The 17,444-nt window shown below is 44.6% G+C and overlaps 1 protein-coding gene across 2 annotated transcripts; it reads left to right on the top strand.

Annotated features, from left to right (window-relative positions):
- Positions 1-4,135: 4,135 nt before the first annotated feature.
- LOC311140894 (uncharacterized protein) lies at positions 4,136-17,411 on the top strand. Of its 2 annotated transcripts, none has more exons than XM_084176167.1 (6): positions 4,136-4,453; positions 7,436-7,621; positions 8,300-8,561; positions 9,000-9,164; positions 16,366-16,472; positions 16,883-17,411. In XM_084176167.1, exons 1-5 carry the CDS (start codon positions 4,417-4,419, stop codon positions 16,460-16,462), a joined length of 747 nt encoding a protein of 248 aa, XP_084032293.1. In that variant the 5' UTR covers positions 4,136-4,416; the 3' UTR covers positions 16,463-16,472; positions 16,883-17,411. The 2 variants fall into 2 exon arrangements, with proteins under 2 accessions (XP_084032293.1, XP_084032292.1); XM_084176166.1 differs by having other exon boundaries at positions 4,332-4,453; positions 8,297-8,561; positions 16,883-17,361.
- Positions 17,412-17,444: the final 33 nt, after the last annotated feature.

Raw genomic sequence — 17,444 nt, 5'->3', positions numbered from 1 at the left:
CTCTGGGTTAGTCGGGTGCCTACTCACCTGAGACGGTCGACCAGTGCTCTGCCTGCTGCCTCGACCTCCTGAGAACCCTCCCCAGCACCGACCAGCAGTGTGTCCTCTGCGGCCACAGTCTATGTAGTAGCTACCTCCAGTTTGATGATATTTAGATCTCTACTGTATCTACTAGCGACCTCCAGTCTAAGGATCTTTAGATCTCTCTGTATCTACTAGCAACCTCCAGTTTGATGATGTTTAGGTCTCTACTGTATCTAATAGCGACCTCCAGTCTAAGGATCTTTAGATCTCTCTGTATCTACTATTGAACTCCAGTTTGATGATATTTAGATCTCTACTGTATCTAGTAGCGACCTCCAGTTTGATGATGTTTTCATCTCTAATGTATCTTGTAGCAACCTCCAGTTTGATGATGTTCAGATCTCTACTGTAGCTAGTAGCGACCTCCAGTATGATGATGTTCAGATCTCTGCTGTATCTAGTAGCGACCTCCAGTTTGATGATGATCAGATCTTTACTGTATCTTGTAGCGACCTCCAGTATCATGATGTTTAGATCTTTGCTGTATCTTGTAGCGACCTCCAGTATCATGATGTTTAGATCTCTGCTGTATCTAGTAGGTACCTCCAGTTTGATGATGTTCAGATCTTTACTGTAGCTAGTAGCGACCTCCAGTATCATGATGTTCATATCTCTGCTGTAGCCAGTAGCCACCTCCAGTATGATGATGTTCAGATCTCTACTGTAGCTAGTAGCGACCTCCAGTTTGATGATGTTCAGATCTCTACTATAGCTAGTAGCTACCATCAGTTTGATGATGTTCAGATCTCTACTGTATCTAGTAGCGACCTCTATTTTGATGATGTTCAGATCTCTACTGTATCTAGTAGCGACCTCCAGTTTGATGATGTTCAGATCTCTACTGTATCTAGTAGCGACCTCCAGTTTGATGATGTTTAGACCTCTACTGTATCTAATAGCGACCTCCAGTTTATTTATGTTTAGATCTCTACTGTATCTGGTAGCTACCTCCAGTTTGATGATGTTCAGATCTCTACTTTGGCAAGTAGCTACCTCCAGTTTGATGATGTTCAGATCTCTACTTTGGCAAGTAGCTATCTCCAGTTTGATGATGTTCAGATCTCTACTTTGGCAAGTAGCTATCTCCAGTTTGATGATGTTCAGATCTCTACTTTGGCAAGTAGCTATCTCCAGTTTGATGATGTTCAGATCTCTACTTTGGCAAGTAGCTACCTTCAGTTTGATGATGTTCAGATCTCTACTTTGGCAAGTAGCTATCTCCAGTTTGATGATGTTCAGATCTCTACTTTGGCAAGTAGCTACCTCCAGTTTGATGATGTTTAGACCTCTGCTGTATCTTGTAGCGACCTCCAGTTTATTTATGTTTAGATCTCTACTGTATCTTGTAGCGACCTCCAGTTTATTTATGTTTAGATCTCTACTGTATCTGGTAGCTACCTCCAGTTTGATGATGTTTAGATCTCTAATGTATCTAGTAGCGACCTCCAGTTTGATGATGTTCAGATCTCTAATGTAGCGAGTAGCTACCTCCAGTACCGTTATAATGATTGGATCGCTAGGACTCTAATGCATGGTGCTACTATAACTAGCTACCTTCATGATGTTTAGATCCCTAGGACTCTAATACAGGGTGCTACTATAACTAGCTACCTTCATGATGTTTAGATCTCTAGGACTCTAATACAGGGTGCTACTATAACTAGCTACCTTCATGATGTTTAGATCCCTAGGACTCCAATACAGGGTGCTACTATAACTAGCTACCTTCATGATGTTTAGATCTCTAGGACTCTAATACAGGGTGCTACTATAACTAGCTACCTTCATGATGTTTAGATCTCTAGGACTCTAATACAGGGTGCTACTATAACTAGCTACCTTCATGATGTTTAGATCTCTAGGACTCTAATACAGGGTGCTACTATAACTAGCTACCTTCATGATGTTTAGATCTCTAGGACTCTAATACAGGGTGCTACTATAACTAGCTACCTTCATGATGTTTAGATCTCTAGGACTCTAATACAGGGTGCTACTATAACTAGCTACCTTCATGATGTTTAGATCTCTTGTTACGGTGTTATGCTCTCTTCTCCACGCTGCTGTCATAGTTTCCACTAAGCAGTGTCTCTGACCTCTCCCCAACGACATGTCAGGTATTCCTAGCATTCCCTTTGGAAGGTTGGTGAATATTCCGTCAGGGCTCCCTTATAAACAAGGATCTATCAAAGTCACAGCGGAACACTGTGGAATGCTGCCCTCATGGCCAACATTCCGAGGTTCTATCCACCGGGATTCCATCCAGAGAGGAATGGAGGTAAACAGAGGAGACAGACACAACAAGGTAACGAAGAATCCACACCTAATTATCCCTGCAGGTCACAAATTATCACAGCAAGCAAACTCAACAGTACAGCCCCACCTCACCCTGTCAAAGATGTTTAGAACTAACCCAAGATAGACCACAGCCTGTTATTTCCAATCGGAGCAAATTAATCATAGTGGGCAGAACAAGCAAGGAGGTGGGCAGAGCCAAGCATGAGCTAGCAAGATCCTATTGGCCCGTTCTAGCACGCATTTGCATAGTTCCGTTAGGGAACGCCTACTCTGTGAAGTGCGCGTGTGCAATAACTCAATTGGCCCTTGCACTCCTTCTAAACAACTTTAATTTTGTAATACTCTGGCAAAGGGTTAAGTCTACAAAACTTAGTCTACTCTGTTCTGAACAGATTTTAGTTTTGGGAACAGAAAACTGTATTGAGATCAAAGGTTTAATCGATGAGAAAATTTGCAGAATGTCGGCCAGAATCCATCTCACTTCATCTTCTTCCACTGCCGGCCAATGGGATTCCTCTCAGCACCATATTTGGCGGTGAATGGAAACGCCAACCGAATGCTTCAGATTTATACATCCAGTGAAACATCTGGCTCATTGTTCTATCTGTGGCCCTAAAGGTTATCCTAAAGTTAAAACCTTACAGTCATATTGTTACGTGAAAGTTCCAATAACATGTTGGGAACATTTTTATTTATTTATGTATGACAAAGTAATCGAGAAGACACAACCCAGCAAACCATAATTGGTTCTGTGAACGTTCCCAGAACATTCATTAGGTTGCCCCAAAAGTTCTAATAACACATAAACTGTCCAGTTGTGCTGATGATTATACAATGTTTGTATAAAACATTCACCTGATGTTGCAAGAACGTTCCCAGAACAAATGTTGTTATTACATTACCTGGAAACCTAATAAGAACCTTAGGGGAATGTTCTGTGGTGGTTGTTGCATGTTGTGCACAACATTTTAGTAAATATCCTGTGAACATTCCAAGGATTTTTAATTTAAAACATTGTCTGAAGAATAAAAGAAAAAAAATGTGTTATCAAAAACATTATTTGGATGTTTTGGGAGATGTTATCAACCTAATGATAGATAAAAACCCTAACTAGAACTTAATGGGAATGTTAGCAAATATCCTGGGAAGGTTCCCAGTTTGCTGGGAACAAGGTAACGTATCCACACTCTCCCTGAAGTTCACATGAAAGAAAATGTAGTCAAAGCATTATTCGTGACGTTCTGCAGCAGATCAGGTGGAGTATGGGATACAATATATCCCTACTGACTCATCAAACAACTTTAAAATCGCCTGAACAATACTATAATACTACAACTCTTGTTTGACCTCTACAACAGCAACTTCCCCCTTGGCAAAGACACTACAGGTGTGTTTTGGGACCTTTGTGTCATAGCAGGGTGTGTGTGTGTGTGTGTGTGTGTGTGTGTGTGTGTGTGTGTGTGTGTGTGTGTGAAAAGATTATGCAGCTGTTGTTGAGTTTTTTACGGCTCTATTCACAGGGCTTGACCCTCAGCAAATATATGAAGAGAAAGGGACAAGGCCGGAGGTAGGAACATTAGCGAAAGTGGAACGTTTTTTTTTTTTTGTGTGTTAATGACATGTAGTGACTGGACAGAATACATAAATTGTTGTGTGTGTGTGTGTGTGTGTGTGTGTGTGAGTGTGTGTGTGTGTGTGTGTGTGTGTGTTGACTGTGCGGAACAAAGTGTGAGGATCTCACTCATTATTATTCCCAACAGAAGCCAAGTGTCAAAGAACATGACATGCATAAATACATCCCCTAAGTTTGGGCAGGTTAATCATTACATTACTGACTCACACACACACACACACACACACACACACACACACACACACACACACACACACACACACACACACTTTACTGAGGCGTTGTCTATAAAAGCTGCCACCCAACCCCTAAGGAGGAGAGGAAGCAGAGACAGAAGACTAGCCTGTCAGCGCAGAATACACAAACACACCAACACAACCACTCACACGCACTCCTAGGACATGAACACTATCATCCTCTCCTCTCTGCTGTGTTTGGGTAAGTAGTCTGGGCTTGTAATTACAATATGGTGATTAGCTGTTGTGTTGTGTTTAAGTTTGGACAGGAATGTACAGACGGGGTGAGCCGGGTCGGAGAGAAGCGTTGTGTTTAGAGGGAAGCAGAAAGATGGAGTGAGGAGAGCGAGAGAGAGAGAGAGAGAAAGAGATATGCAGATAGGAACAGAGAGAAGAGAGAAATATTTCACAACCTGTTAAGACTTGTCAGAAACCAGCTGTGTGATGAACTGTCTGCAAATCCTATTTAGGTCATGGTTGAAGAATGTTCAGCTCTTGTTTTTTTGCTCTTTGGGTCTGTTTGTCTGATGTCAAATGGAAGTATTGAGTGCTCTAATCTACTGTGTGGGCTATTGGGATGTAGTCTGGCACTGCTCTGTGTGCGACTGGTTTGGTCTGCTTGCAGCCTTGATTGCTACAGTGGGGGGAAAAAAGTATTTAGTCAGCCACCAACTGTGCAAGTTCTCCCACGAGAGGCCTGTAATTTTCCTCATAGGTACATGTCAACTATGACAGACAAAATGAGAATTTTTCTTCTCCAGAAAATCACATTGTAGGATTTTTAATGAATTTATTTGCAAATTATGGTGGAAAATAAGTATTTGGTCAATAACAAAAGTTTCTCAATACTTTGTTATATACCCTTTGTTGGCAATGACACAGGTCAAACGTTTTCTGTAAGTCTTCACAAGGTTTTCACACACTGTTGCTGGTATTTTGGCCCATTCCTCCATGCAGATCTCCTCTAGAGCAGTGATGTTTTGGGGCTGTCGCTGGGCAACATGGACTTTCAACTCCCTCCAAAGATTTTCTATGGGGTTGAGATCTGGAGACTGGCTAGGCCACTCCAGGACCTTGAAATGCTTCTTCCGAAGCCACTCCTTCGTTGCCCGGGCGGTGTGTTTGGGATCATTGTCATGCTGAAAGACCCAGCCACGTTTCATCTTCAATGCCCTTGCTGATGGAAGGAGGTTTTCACTCAAAATCTCACGATACATGGCCCCATTCATTCTTTCCTTTACACGGATCAGTCGCCCTGGTCCCTTTGCAGAAAAACAGCCCCAAAGCATGATGTTTCCACCCCCATGCTTCACAGTAGGTATGGTGTTCTTTGGATGCAACTCAGCATTCTTTGTCCTCCAAACACGACGAGTTGAGTTTTTACCAAAAAGTTATATTTTGGTTTCATCTGACCATATGACATTCTCCCAATCCTCTTCTGGATCATCCAAATGCACTCTAGCAAACTTCAGACGGGCCTGGACATGTACTAGCTTAAGCAGGGGGACACGTCTGGCACTGCAGGATTTGAGTCCCTGGCGGCGTAGTGTGTTACTGATGGTAGGCTTTGTTACTTTGGTCCCAGCTCTCTGCAGGTCATTCACTAGGTCCCCCCGTGTGGTTCTTGTGATCATTTTGACCCCACGGGGTGAGATCTTGCGTGGAGCCCCAGATCGAGGGAGATTATCAGTGGTCTTGTATGTCTTCCATTTCCTAATAATTGCTCCCACAGTTGATTTCTTCAAACCAAGCTGCTTACCTATTGCAGATTCAGTCTTCCCAGCCTGGTGCAGGTCTACAATTTGGTTTCTGGTGTCCTTTGACAGCTCTTTGGTCTTGGCCATAGTGGAGTTTGGAGTGTGACTGTTTGAGGTTGTGGACAGGTGTCTTTTATACTGATAACAAGTTCAAACAGGTGCCATTAATACAGGTAACGAGTGGAGGACAGAGGAGCCTCTTAAAGAAGAAGTTACAGGTCTGTGAGAGCCAGAAATCTTGCTTGTTTGTAGGTGACCAAATACCTATTTTCCACCATAATTTGCAAATAAATTCATTAAAAATCCTACAATGTGATTTTCTGGAAAAAAATTTCTCAATTTGTCTGTCATAGTTGACGTTTACCTATGATGAAAATTACAGGCCTCTCTCATCTTTTAAGTGGGAGAACTTGCACAATTGGTGACTGACTAAATCCTTTTTTCCCCACTGTATGTATGATTGGAGAATTCTGGTTGTAGTTTTTGGTACTCTGGTCTGTGCCTGATTGGTGTGGTCTAGTTGTAGTTTTCAGTTCTGGTCTGTGCCTGATTGGTGTGGTCTAGTTGTAGTTTTCAGTACTCTGGTCTCTGTCTGATTGGTGTGGTCCAGTTGTAGTTTTCAGTACTCTGGTCTGTGTCTGATTGGTGTGGTCTAGTTGTAGTTTTCAGTGCTCTGGTCTGTGTCTGATTGGTGTGGTCTAGTTGTAGTTTTCAGTACTCTGGTCTGTGCCTGATTGGTGTGGTCTAGTTGTAGTTTTCAGTACTCTGGTCTGTGCCTGATTGGTGTGGTCTAGTTGTAGTTTTCAGTGCTCTGGTCTGTGTCTGATTGGTGTGGTCTAGTTGTAGTTTTCAGTACTCTGGTCTGTGCCTGATTGGTGTGGTCTAGTTGTAGTTTTCAGTACTCTGGTCTCTGTCTGATTGGTGTGGTCCAGTTGTAGTTTTCAGTACTCTGGTCTGTGTCTGATTGGTGTGGTCTAGTTGTAGTTTTCAGTACTCTGGTCTGTGTCTGATTGGTGTGGTCTAGTTGTAGTTGTCAGTACTCTGGTCTGTGCCTGATTGGTGTGGTCTAGTTGTAGTTTTCAGTACTCTGGTCTGTGCCTGATTGGTGTGGTCTAGTTGTAGTTTTTCAGTACTCTGGTCTGTGTCTGATTGGTGTGGTCTAGTTGTAGCTTTCAGTACTCTGGTCTGTGTCTGATTGGTGTGGTCTAGTTGTAGTTTCCATTTTTTCTTTCTCTGTGTTGGACTAGTGTGTTCTGGTTGTAGTTTTCAGCGCTCTGTGTTGGACTGGTGTGGTCTGGTTGTAGTTTTCAGCGCTCTGTGTTGGACTGGTGTGGTCTGGTTGTAGTTTTCAGCGCTCTGTGTTGGACTGGGGTGTTGTAGTTGTAGTTTTCAGCGCTCTGTGTTTGACTGGTGTGGTCTGATTGTAGTTTTCAGCGCTCTAGGTGTCCTGGGATCCGCAGTGACATTCTCAGCGGGGCTGAGCCATGTGACGGGGGCGTCGGCCTCAGGGGAAGGGGAGGGGCTACAGAGCTCTCTGGGTGATGAGGATGAGGAGGAACTGGAGCTTGATGAAGATCTGTCGGGAGGAACACCTACAGACGGCTCACCCCAAGGTAGGACTGTCTGATAACCCCTCCCCCTTACCCCTTTCCCCTACCCATAGTAGTCCCTAGTACCCCCTAGCAGACAGCCCCTACCCCTAGTAGAGCCTGTCTCCCATCTGGCTCCATCTCTCCATCTGTCTCCGTCTGTTTCCATCCTTCTCCATCTGTTTCCCATCTGACTCCCATCTTCCTCCATCTCTCCATCTGACTCCCATCTTCCTCCATCTCTCCATCTGACTCCCATCTGACTCCCATCTGCCTCCATCTCTCCATCTGACTCCCATCTGACTCCCATCTGCCTCCATCTCTCCATCTGACTCCCATCTCTCTCCCATCTCTCTCCCATCTCTCCCCCATCTCTCTCCCATCTGTCTCCCCCTCTCTCCCATCTGTCTCCCCCTCTCCCCCATCTCTCTCCCATCTGGCTCCCATCTGGCTCCCATCTCTCTTCCATCTGTTTCCCATCTGTTTCCTATCTGTCTCCCCCTCTCTCCCATCTCTCTCCTATCTGTCTCCCCCTCTCTCCCATCTGTTTCCTATCTGTCTCCCAGCTGTAATAATCAGGATAATAACCCTGTGGTTTCCTATCTGTCTCCCAGCTGTAATAATCAGGATAATAACCCTGTGGTTTCCTATCTGTCTCCCAGCTGTAATAATCAGGATAATAACCCTGTGGTTTCCCAGCAGTGCTGCGTCACGGTAAGGAGCAACAAGAGAAGGGGAGGAGTCAGAAAGGAAAAGGGAATAAAGGAAAGAGGAAGAGGAAGAGGAAGAGTAAGAACACCACAGACTCCAACCCTGAACACACGTCGTCAGGACACATGTCATCAGGACACACACAACAGACGTCAGGGCGTGTCACAGAGGACCCTTGTAGCTCCTCCCACAAGGGCTACTGTATCCATGGACACTGCAAGTACATGGCAGACCTGAGAGAGCCAGTGTGTATGTGAGTACAACACGTGTGTGTGTGTGTGTGTGTGTGTGTGTGTGTGTGTGTGTGTGTGTGTGTGTGTGTGTGTGTGTGTGTGTGTGTGTGTGTGTGTGTGTGTGTGTGGAAGGAAGGCAGTTAGGCAGGCAGGCAGGCAGGAAGGAAGGAAGGAAGGAAGGAAGGAAGGAAGGAAGGAAGGAAGGAAGGAAGGAAGGAAGGAAGGAAGGAAGGAAGGAAGGAAGGAAGGACGGAAGGAAGGAAGGAAGGAAGGAAGGAAGGAAGGAAGGAAGGAAGGACGGAAGGAAGGAAGGAAGGAAGGAAGGAAGGAAGGAAGGAAGGAAGGAAGGAAGGAAGGAAGGAAGGAAGGAAGGAAGAATAGACTAATTGACTGACTGACTGTTTGGTTGACTATCTGACTGACTGATTCATTAATTGATTGACCGTTCTCCCCTGCAGGTGTAACAAAGGTTATGACGGCGAGCGCTGTGGGATCCTGCTCCTGCCTACGAGAAACAAGGAGGAGAGCAGCAGAGCTGAGGTGGTTCAGACTGTCCTGGTCGTCATAGCTGTGGTCCTCTCCAGCATCAGCTGCCTCGCCATACTGCTCATGGCCTGCACACAGTGAGTATCAACATTCACGTTTTTAATGTCACATGCCATATTAACAATGTGCAGGGATACTGGAGTGATGGAGGTAGATATGTACAGGGGTAAGGTGACTATATACAGGGTCAGTTCCAATACCATATTAACAATGTGCAGGGATACTGGAGTGATGGAGGTAGATATGTATAGGGGTAAGGTGACTATATACAGGGTCAGTTCAATACCATATTAACAATGTGCAGGGATACTGGAGTGATAGAGGTAGATATGTATAGGGGTAAGGTGACTATATACAGGTTCAGTTCCAGTACCATATTAACAATGTGCAGGGATACTGGAGTCATGGAGGTAGATATGTATAGGGGTCAGGTGACTATATACAGGGTCAGTTCCATACCATATTAACAATGTGCAGGGATACTGGAGTGATAGAGGTAGATATGTATAGGGGTAAGGTGACTATATACAGGGTCAGTTCAATACCATATTAACAATGTGCAGGGATACTGGAGTGATGGAGGTAGATATGTATAGGGGTCAGGTGACTATATACATGGTCAGTTCCAGTACCATATTAACAATGTGCAGGGATACTGGAGCGATAGAAGTCGGCATCAGGATATATGATAAACAGAGAAGCAGCAGTGTATATGATGATTGTATGTGTGTGTGTGTGTGTAGAGTCAGTATAAATGTATGTGCGTATTATGTGTGTGTGAGCAAATGATATAGTGAGTGTTTGTGTGTGTGTTGGAGTGTGAGTCTGCATAGAGACTTGAATAAAGACTTGAGAAAATTGAATAAAATACAAAGGTCATCTCAGATTGTCTGTGAAGCCATTTAGTTAGCTATTTATCAGTCTTATGGCTTGAGGATAGAAGCTGTTCAGGAGCCTGTTGCTGTCAGACTTGATGCTCCGGCACCGCTTGCCGTGCGGAAGTAGATAGAACAGTCTATGGCTTGGGTGGCTGGAGTCTTTAACGATTTTCCAGGCCTTCCTTTCATACCACCCTGATATAGAGGTCCTGGATGGCAGGGAGCTCTGATATAGAGGTCCTGGATGGCAGGGAGCTCTGATATAGAGGTCCTGGATGGCAGGGAGCTCTGATATAGAGGTCCTGGGTGGCAGAGAGCTCTGATATAGAGGTCCTGGATGGCAGGGAGCTCTGATATAGAGGTCCTGGATGGCAGGGAGCTCTGATATAGAGGTCCTGGATGGCAGGGAGCTCTGATATAGAGGTCCTGGTTGGCAGGGAGCTCTGATATAGAGGTCCTGGATGGCAGGGAGCTCTGATATAGAGGTCCTGGGTGGCAGAGAGCTCTGATATAGAGGTCCTGGATGGCAGGGAGCTCTGATATAGAGGTCCTGGATGGCAGGGAGCTCTGATATAGAGGTCCTGGATGGCAGGGAGCTCTGATATAGAGGTCCTGGATGGCAGGGAGCTCGGCCCCAGTGATGTACTGGGCTGTCCACACCACACTCTGTAGCGCCATGCGATCGAAAGCGGTGCTATTGCCATACCAAGCGGTGATGCAGCAAGTCAAGATGCTCTCAACGGTGCAGCTGTATACCTTTTTTGAGGATCTGAGGGCCCATGCCAAACCTTTTCAACCTCCTGAAGGGGAAGAGGCGCTGTCGCGTTTTCTTTACCACTGTGCGCGTGTGAGTGGACCATTTTAAAGTCTTTAGTGATTTGGACACTGAGGAACTTGAAGCTCTCAACCCGCTCCACTGCAGCCTCGTCGATGTGGACGGGGGCGTGCTCGTCCCCCCTGTTTCCTGTCGTCTACGATCAGCTCCTTGGTCTTAATGATGTCCCGGCACCACACTGCCAGGTCTCTGACCTCTGACCTCCTCCCTATAGGCTGTCTCATCGTCGCCGGTGATCAGGCCTACCACCGTCGTATCGTCAGCAAACTTGATGGTGGTGTTGGAAGTCGTGCGTGGTCACGCAGTCGTGGGTGAACAGGGAGTGCAGGAGGGGATTAAGCACGCACGACTGAGGGGGCCCTCCCCGTGTTGAGGGTCAGCGTGGCGGAGATGATGTTGCCTACCCTCACCACCTGGGGGGGCGGCCCGTCAGGAAGTCCAGGACCCAGTAGCAGAGGGTGGAGTTCAGTCCCGTGGTCCTAAGCTTGGTGACGAGCTTGGAGGGGACAATGGTGTTGGAACAGAATTCTCACATAGGTATTCCTCTTATCTAGGTGGGTGAGGGCAGTGTGGAGTGCAATTAAGATGTTGTTCATGTTTACAGGAGTGAGTGCCTACAGGGCGGTAGTCATTGTTACATGAAGCCTTAGAGTTCTTGGGGACAGGAATGATGGTGGTCATCTTAAAACATGTGGGGATTACAGACTGGGACAAGGAGAGGTTGAAAATTACTGTAAATATGTCTGCTCTTAGAACGCGCCCTCACGTCGGCCTCAGAGAGCGAGATCACCCAATCCTCTGAGTCGGTGGGGGCCCTCATGAACGGCACAGTGTTGATATTGTCAAACGCCTGCATAAAATGCATTGAGGTCTCTTCACAATCCCCAAGTCCCCCGTTGTGCTAGTAACCGAAAGGTCGCTGGTTCTAATCCCCGAGCCGACTAGGTGAAAAATCTGTCGATGTGCCCTTGAGCAAGGCACTTAACCCTAATTGCTCCTGTAAGTCGCTCTGGATAAGACCGTCTGCTAAATGACTAAAATGTAAATATGGCATATAGAAGCAAACCGGATGGACATCATGAAAATGATCGGAGAGGTTGAGGGTAGAGGAAGTTCAGGAGTAAAAACAAAACAGAATCATTGTAAAATTGACTGTGTCCATAAAATGTACAGTGGGGAGAACAAGTACTTGATACACTGCCGATTTTGCAGGTTTTCCTACTTACAAAGCATGTAGAGGTCTGTAATTGTTATCATAGGTACACTTCAACTGTGAGAGACGGAATCTAAAACAAAAATCCAGAAAATCACATTGTATGATTTTTAAGTAATTCATTTGCATTTTATTGCATGACATAGGTATTTAATACATCAGAAAAGCAGAACTTAATATTTGGTACAGAAACCTTTGTTTGCAATTACAGAGATCATACGTTTCCTGTAGGTCTTGACCAGGTTTGCACACACTGCAGCAGGGATTTTGGCCCACTCCTCCATACAGACCTTCTCCAGATCCTTCAGGTTTCAGGGCTGTCGCTGGTCAATACGGACTTTCAGCTCCCTCCAAAGATTTTCTATTGGGTTCAGGTCTGGAGACTGGCTAGGCCACTCCAGGACCTTGAAATGCTTCTTACGGAGCCACTCCTTAGTTGCGCTGGCTGTGTGTTTCGGGTCGTTGTCATGCTGGAAGACCCAGCCACGACCCATCTTCAATGCTCTTACTGAGGGTAGGAGGTTGTTGGCCAAGATCTTGCGATATATGGCCCCATCCATCCTCCCCTCAATACGGTGCAGTCGTCCTGTCCCCTTTGCAGAAAAGCATCCCCAAAGAATGATGTTTCCACCTCTATGCTTCACGGTTGGGATGGTGTTCTTGGGGTTGTACTCATCCTTCTTCTTCCTCCAAACATGGCGAGTGGAGTTTAGACCAAAAAGCTATATTTTTGTCTCATCAGACCACATGACCTTCTCCCATTCCTCCTCTGGATCATCCAGATGGTCATTGGCAAACTTCAGATGGGCCTGGACATGCGCTGGCATGAGCAGGGGGACCTTGCGTGCGCTGCAGGATTTTAATCCATGACGGCGTAGTGTGTTACTAATGGTTTTCTTTGAGACTGTGGTCCCAGCTCTCTTCAGGTCATTGACCAGGTCCTGCCGTGTAGTTCTGGGCTGATCCCTCACCTTCCTCATGATCATTGATGGCCCACGAGGTGAGATCTTGCATGGAGCCCCAGACCGAGGGTGAATGACCGTCATCTTGAACTTCTTCAATTTTCTAATAATTGCGCCAACAGTTGTCTTTGATTACATGACTTGTGCCTGACAATGCTCTCCCACTGGGCACAGACGTCAGTTCAACGTCTATTCCATGTTGGTTAAACATAATTTCATTGAAACGACATGGAAACAACGTTGATTCAATCAGTGGGCTGCTAATAGTTTATATTTAAAAATCCCCTTTTTTAATGTTATCGACGGTACTGTATAGAAATTCAATCAAACTTCATACATTTCAAACTTTTTTTACAAGATAATTTGTCACAGTGTGTTTATCAAAACCATTACCTAAATTAATCAATTTGTGTGTTGTATTTGCTGTTGATTGTTGCCGTGGCAAAACCTTCAGAAAGTATTCACACCCCTTGACTTTTTCCACATTTTGTTGTGTTACACCCTGAATTTAAAATGGACTAAATTGAGAGTTTGTGTTACTGGCCTGCACACAATATCCCATAATGCCAAAGTGGAATTACATTTTTAGAAATTTTTAGAAATGTATTACAAATTAAAAGCTGAAATGTCTTGAGTCAATAACCATTCAACCCCTATGTTATGGCAAGCCTAAATAAGTTCACGAGTAAAAATGTGCTTAACAAGTCACATAATAAGTTGCATGGATTTACTCTGTGTGCAATAATAGTGCTTAACATGATTTTTGAATGACTACCTCATCTCAGTACCCCACACATACAATTATCCCTCAGTCAAGCAGTGAATTTCAAACACAGATTTAACCACAAAGACCAGGGAGGTTTTCCAATGCCTCGCAAAGAAGGGCACCGATTGGTAGATGGGTAAAAAAAAAAAAAAAAAACTGACATTGAATATCCCTTTGAGCATAATGAAGTTATTAATTACACTTTGGATGGTGTATCAATACACCCAGTCACTACGAGGATACATGCATTCTTCCTAACACAGTTGCCGGAGAGGAATCAAACCGCTCAGGGATTTCACCATGAGGCCAATGGTAACTTTAAAACGGTTACAGAGTTTAATAATGGCTGTGATAGGAGAAAACTGAGGATGGATCAACAACATTGTAGTTACTCCACAATACTAACCTAATTGACAGAGTGAAAAGAAGGAAGCCTGTACAGAATAAAAACATTCCAAAACATGCATCCTGTTTGCAATAAGACACTAAAGTAAAACTGCAAAATATTTGGCAAAGAAATTAACTTTATTTCCTGAATACAAAGCGTTATGTTTGGGGCAAATCCAACACAACACATCACTGAGTACCACTCTTCATATTTTTAAGCATGGTGGTGGCTGCATCACGTTATCGATATGCTTGTCATCCGCAAGGACTAGGGGAGTTTTTAAGAATAAAAAGAAATGGAATGGAGCTAAGCACAGGCAAAATCCTAGAGGAAAACTCTGGTTCAGTCTGCTTTCCACCAGATACTGGGAGACAAATCCTCCTTTCAGCAGGACAATAACCTAAAACACAAGACCAAATACACACTGGAGTTCCTGAGTGGCCGAGTTACAGTCTTAAATAGGCTTTAAATTATATGGCAAGACTTGAACATGGCTGTTGAGAAATGAACAACCACCAACTTGACAGAGCTTGAATTTTTTATTTTTTTTTAAGAATGTGCAAATATTGTACAATCCAGGTGTGCAAAGCTCTTAGAGACTTACCCGGAAAGACTCACAGCTGTAATCGCCGCCAAAGGTGGTTCTAACCTCAGGTGTGTGGATACTCATGTAAATGTGATATTTCTGTATTTCATTTGAAAATACATTTGCAAAACATTTCTAAAAAAACATGTTTTCACTTTGGCATTATGGGTAATTGTGTGTAGATGGGTGAGAATATATCTATTTTTAATCGTTTTTTGAAATCAGGTTGTAACACAACAAAAATGTAGAGTAAGTCAAGGCGTATGAGTACTTTCTGAAGGCGCTGTATATCATCCACCATGTTGACTAATTAGTGTGACTATGCTGCTAAAGACATGAGCAATAGCAGAGCTATGTACAGTAGATACAGTATCTCTATCGAAGGCCCTGGGTAATATTGATTCCTTATCTGAATGGGTTTTCCATTAACTGGGTCATGCCGGAATATCGGACTTCCATCTGTCAGTCCCAGAAATGTGTAGGATTTATAATAGGTCTTACACACTGTAGATCCTGGTGGAATATATAGGATTTATAATAGGTCTTACACACTGTAGATCCTGGTGGAATATATAGGATCTATAATAGGTCTTTATTCACTGTAGATCCTGGTAGAATGTATAGGATCTATAATAGGTCTTACACACTGTAGATCCTGGTGGAATGTGTAGGATCTATAATAGGTCTTACACACTGTAGATCCTGGTGGAATATATAGGATCTATAATAGGTCTTTATTCACTGTAGATCCTGGTGGAATATATAGGATCTATAATAGGTCTTTATTCACTGTAGATCCTGGTGGAATGTATAGGATCTTTAATAGGTCTTACACACTGTAGATCCTGGTGGAATGTGTAGGATCTATAATAGGTCTTACACACTGTAGATCCTGGTGGAATATATAGGATCTATAATAGGTTTTACACACTGTAGATCCTGGTGGAATGTGTAGGATCTATAATAGGTCTTACACACTGTAGATTCTGGTGGAATATATAGGATCTATAATAGGTTTTACACACTGTAGATCCTGGTGGAATATGTATCAGATGGCCAAGTTGCTACTGCCTTTCTGAAGACATAAAAGTACTGTCGCACCAGGTCCAGATGTCTTGGCTGTTTTGGGTCAACACCAGGTCCAGATGTCTTGGCTGTTTTGGGTCAGCACCAGGTCCAGATGTCTTGGCTGTTTTGGGTCAACACCAGGTCCAGATGTCTTGGCTGTTTTGGGTCAGCACCAGGTCCAGATGTCTTAGCTGTTTTGGGTCAGCACCAGGTCCAGATGTCTTGGCTGTTTTGGGTCAACACCAGGTCCAGATGTCTTGGCTGTTTTGGGTCAGCACCAGGTCCAGATGTCTTGGCTGTTTTGGGTCAACACCAGGTCCAGATGTCTTGGCTGTTTTGGGTCAACACCAGGTCCAGATGTCTTGGCTGTTTTGGGTCAGCACCAGGTCCAGATGTCTTGGCTGTTCTGGGTCAGCACTAGGTCCAGATGTCTTGGCTGTTCTGGGTCAGTGGTATTGACGGTGATTCTTGAGTATGTTGCGTTGCAGTGTGGATTGTGAGTTCGGGCCCCAGACGGGACTGAATTTACACTCTGTCACAGATGCTAGGAGTTAACTAACATCCCTCTCTGTCTGCTATCAGTTACAGGACTCATAAGAACTTCCTGGCTGCTTACCTGGGCTCCGGCAGTGAGAAGCAACAGCTCCAGAAAACCACACCCTGTGACATCACAGTGTGACCATTAGCAGGTAAGATTACACCACGCTCCTTCACCTGCACACTAAGACTGCACAACCCCCCCCCCCCCCCCCCCCCCCCCCCCCCACCACCACCACACACACACACACACACACACACACTCTCTCTCAAACACTCTCGCACATATAAATCATAGCCTAAACTAAGCATTGTGGCCTTGCAGCATTCTCCCAATACCTGTCTGTCAATGACATGAATTACAGGCTCCAACCCTAAGGAATGCCTGCTTGCCTTGCTCTTGGCTGACCTCTGACCTCTTGTCTCTGACCTCTGAGCTCTGGTCTGGTCTGGTCTCTGACATCTGGCCTCTGACCTCTGGTCTGGTCTCTGGTCTTTTCCGTGTGTGATCTTTATTACTGGAAATTCAACAGCTGAACAATGACCCTTCTCTCACTTAAAGGTCTGGAACCATGAGAACCGGGACAACCAGAGGAGAACCGGTGCTGGCTCCTGCCCAGTGGAGTGATCTACCGAACACACTCTACAACGCCAGACAGTAGAATTTTCTGTAGAAGAACCAGCATAGAACCGCCTTGAAGAACCGCATAGAACCCCCCTGTTATTCTAAATTATTTGATCATATTATTTATTGATGACAGAGCTTTGTTTTGACCGTTGTTGTGTTAGATGTGATTGGACTGTGATGTTGAGCATCATGCTACCATTACGTTATTGTTTATTTATTACAATGCTGTTCCTTGGTCAGATCTACGGTACTGGACATAGATGGAATCTATCTGTTCACAAATAAAGCCCCTAATACTGTTAAGAAAAGTGTGTTTGTTCGTGTGTGTGTGTGTGTGTGTGTGTATCCTCAGCCTTGATTGTGTGTTTCCATTCCCTAGTCTGATCGTGTCCCATACCCCTGCCATGAGCTCATACAAACACAGCAGTCCTGTACCCAAACACAGACACACAGTGACGAGCAGAGAAAGAGAGAGAGAGAGAGAGAGAGAGAGAGA

The sequence above is a fragment of the Coregonus lavaretus genome, assembly GCF_964263955.1.
Source record: "Coregonus lavaretus genome assembly, chromosome: 14".
NCBI classification, from domain to species: domain Eukaryota; kingdom Metazoa; phylum Chordata; class Actinopteri; order Salmoniformes; family Salmonidae; genus Coregonus; species Coregonus lavaretus.
This window is presented reverse-complemented; position numbering and strand designations above follow the sequence as displayed.

Bases quoted from the DNA above. Each gene is read 5' to 3' on its own strand.
- LOC311140894 (XM_084176166.1), top strand. From the start codon at position 4,417: ATGAACACTATCATCCTCTCCTCTCTGCTGTGTTTGG. The intron at 7,622-8,296 runs GTAGGACTGTCT...GTGGTTTCCCAG, and splicing joins TACAGACGGCTCACCCCAAG to CAGTGCTGCGTCACGGTAAG. The intron at 9,165-16,365 runs GTGAGTATCAAC...GTCTGCTATCAG, and splicing joins CTGCTCATGGCCTGCACACA to TTACAGGACTCATAAGAACT.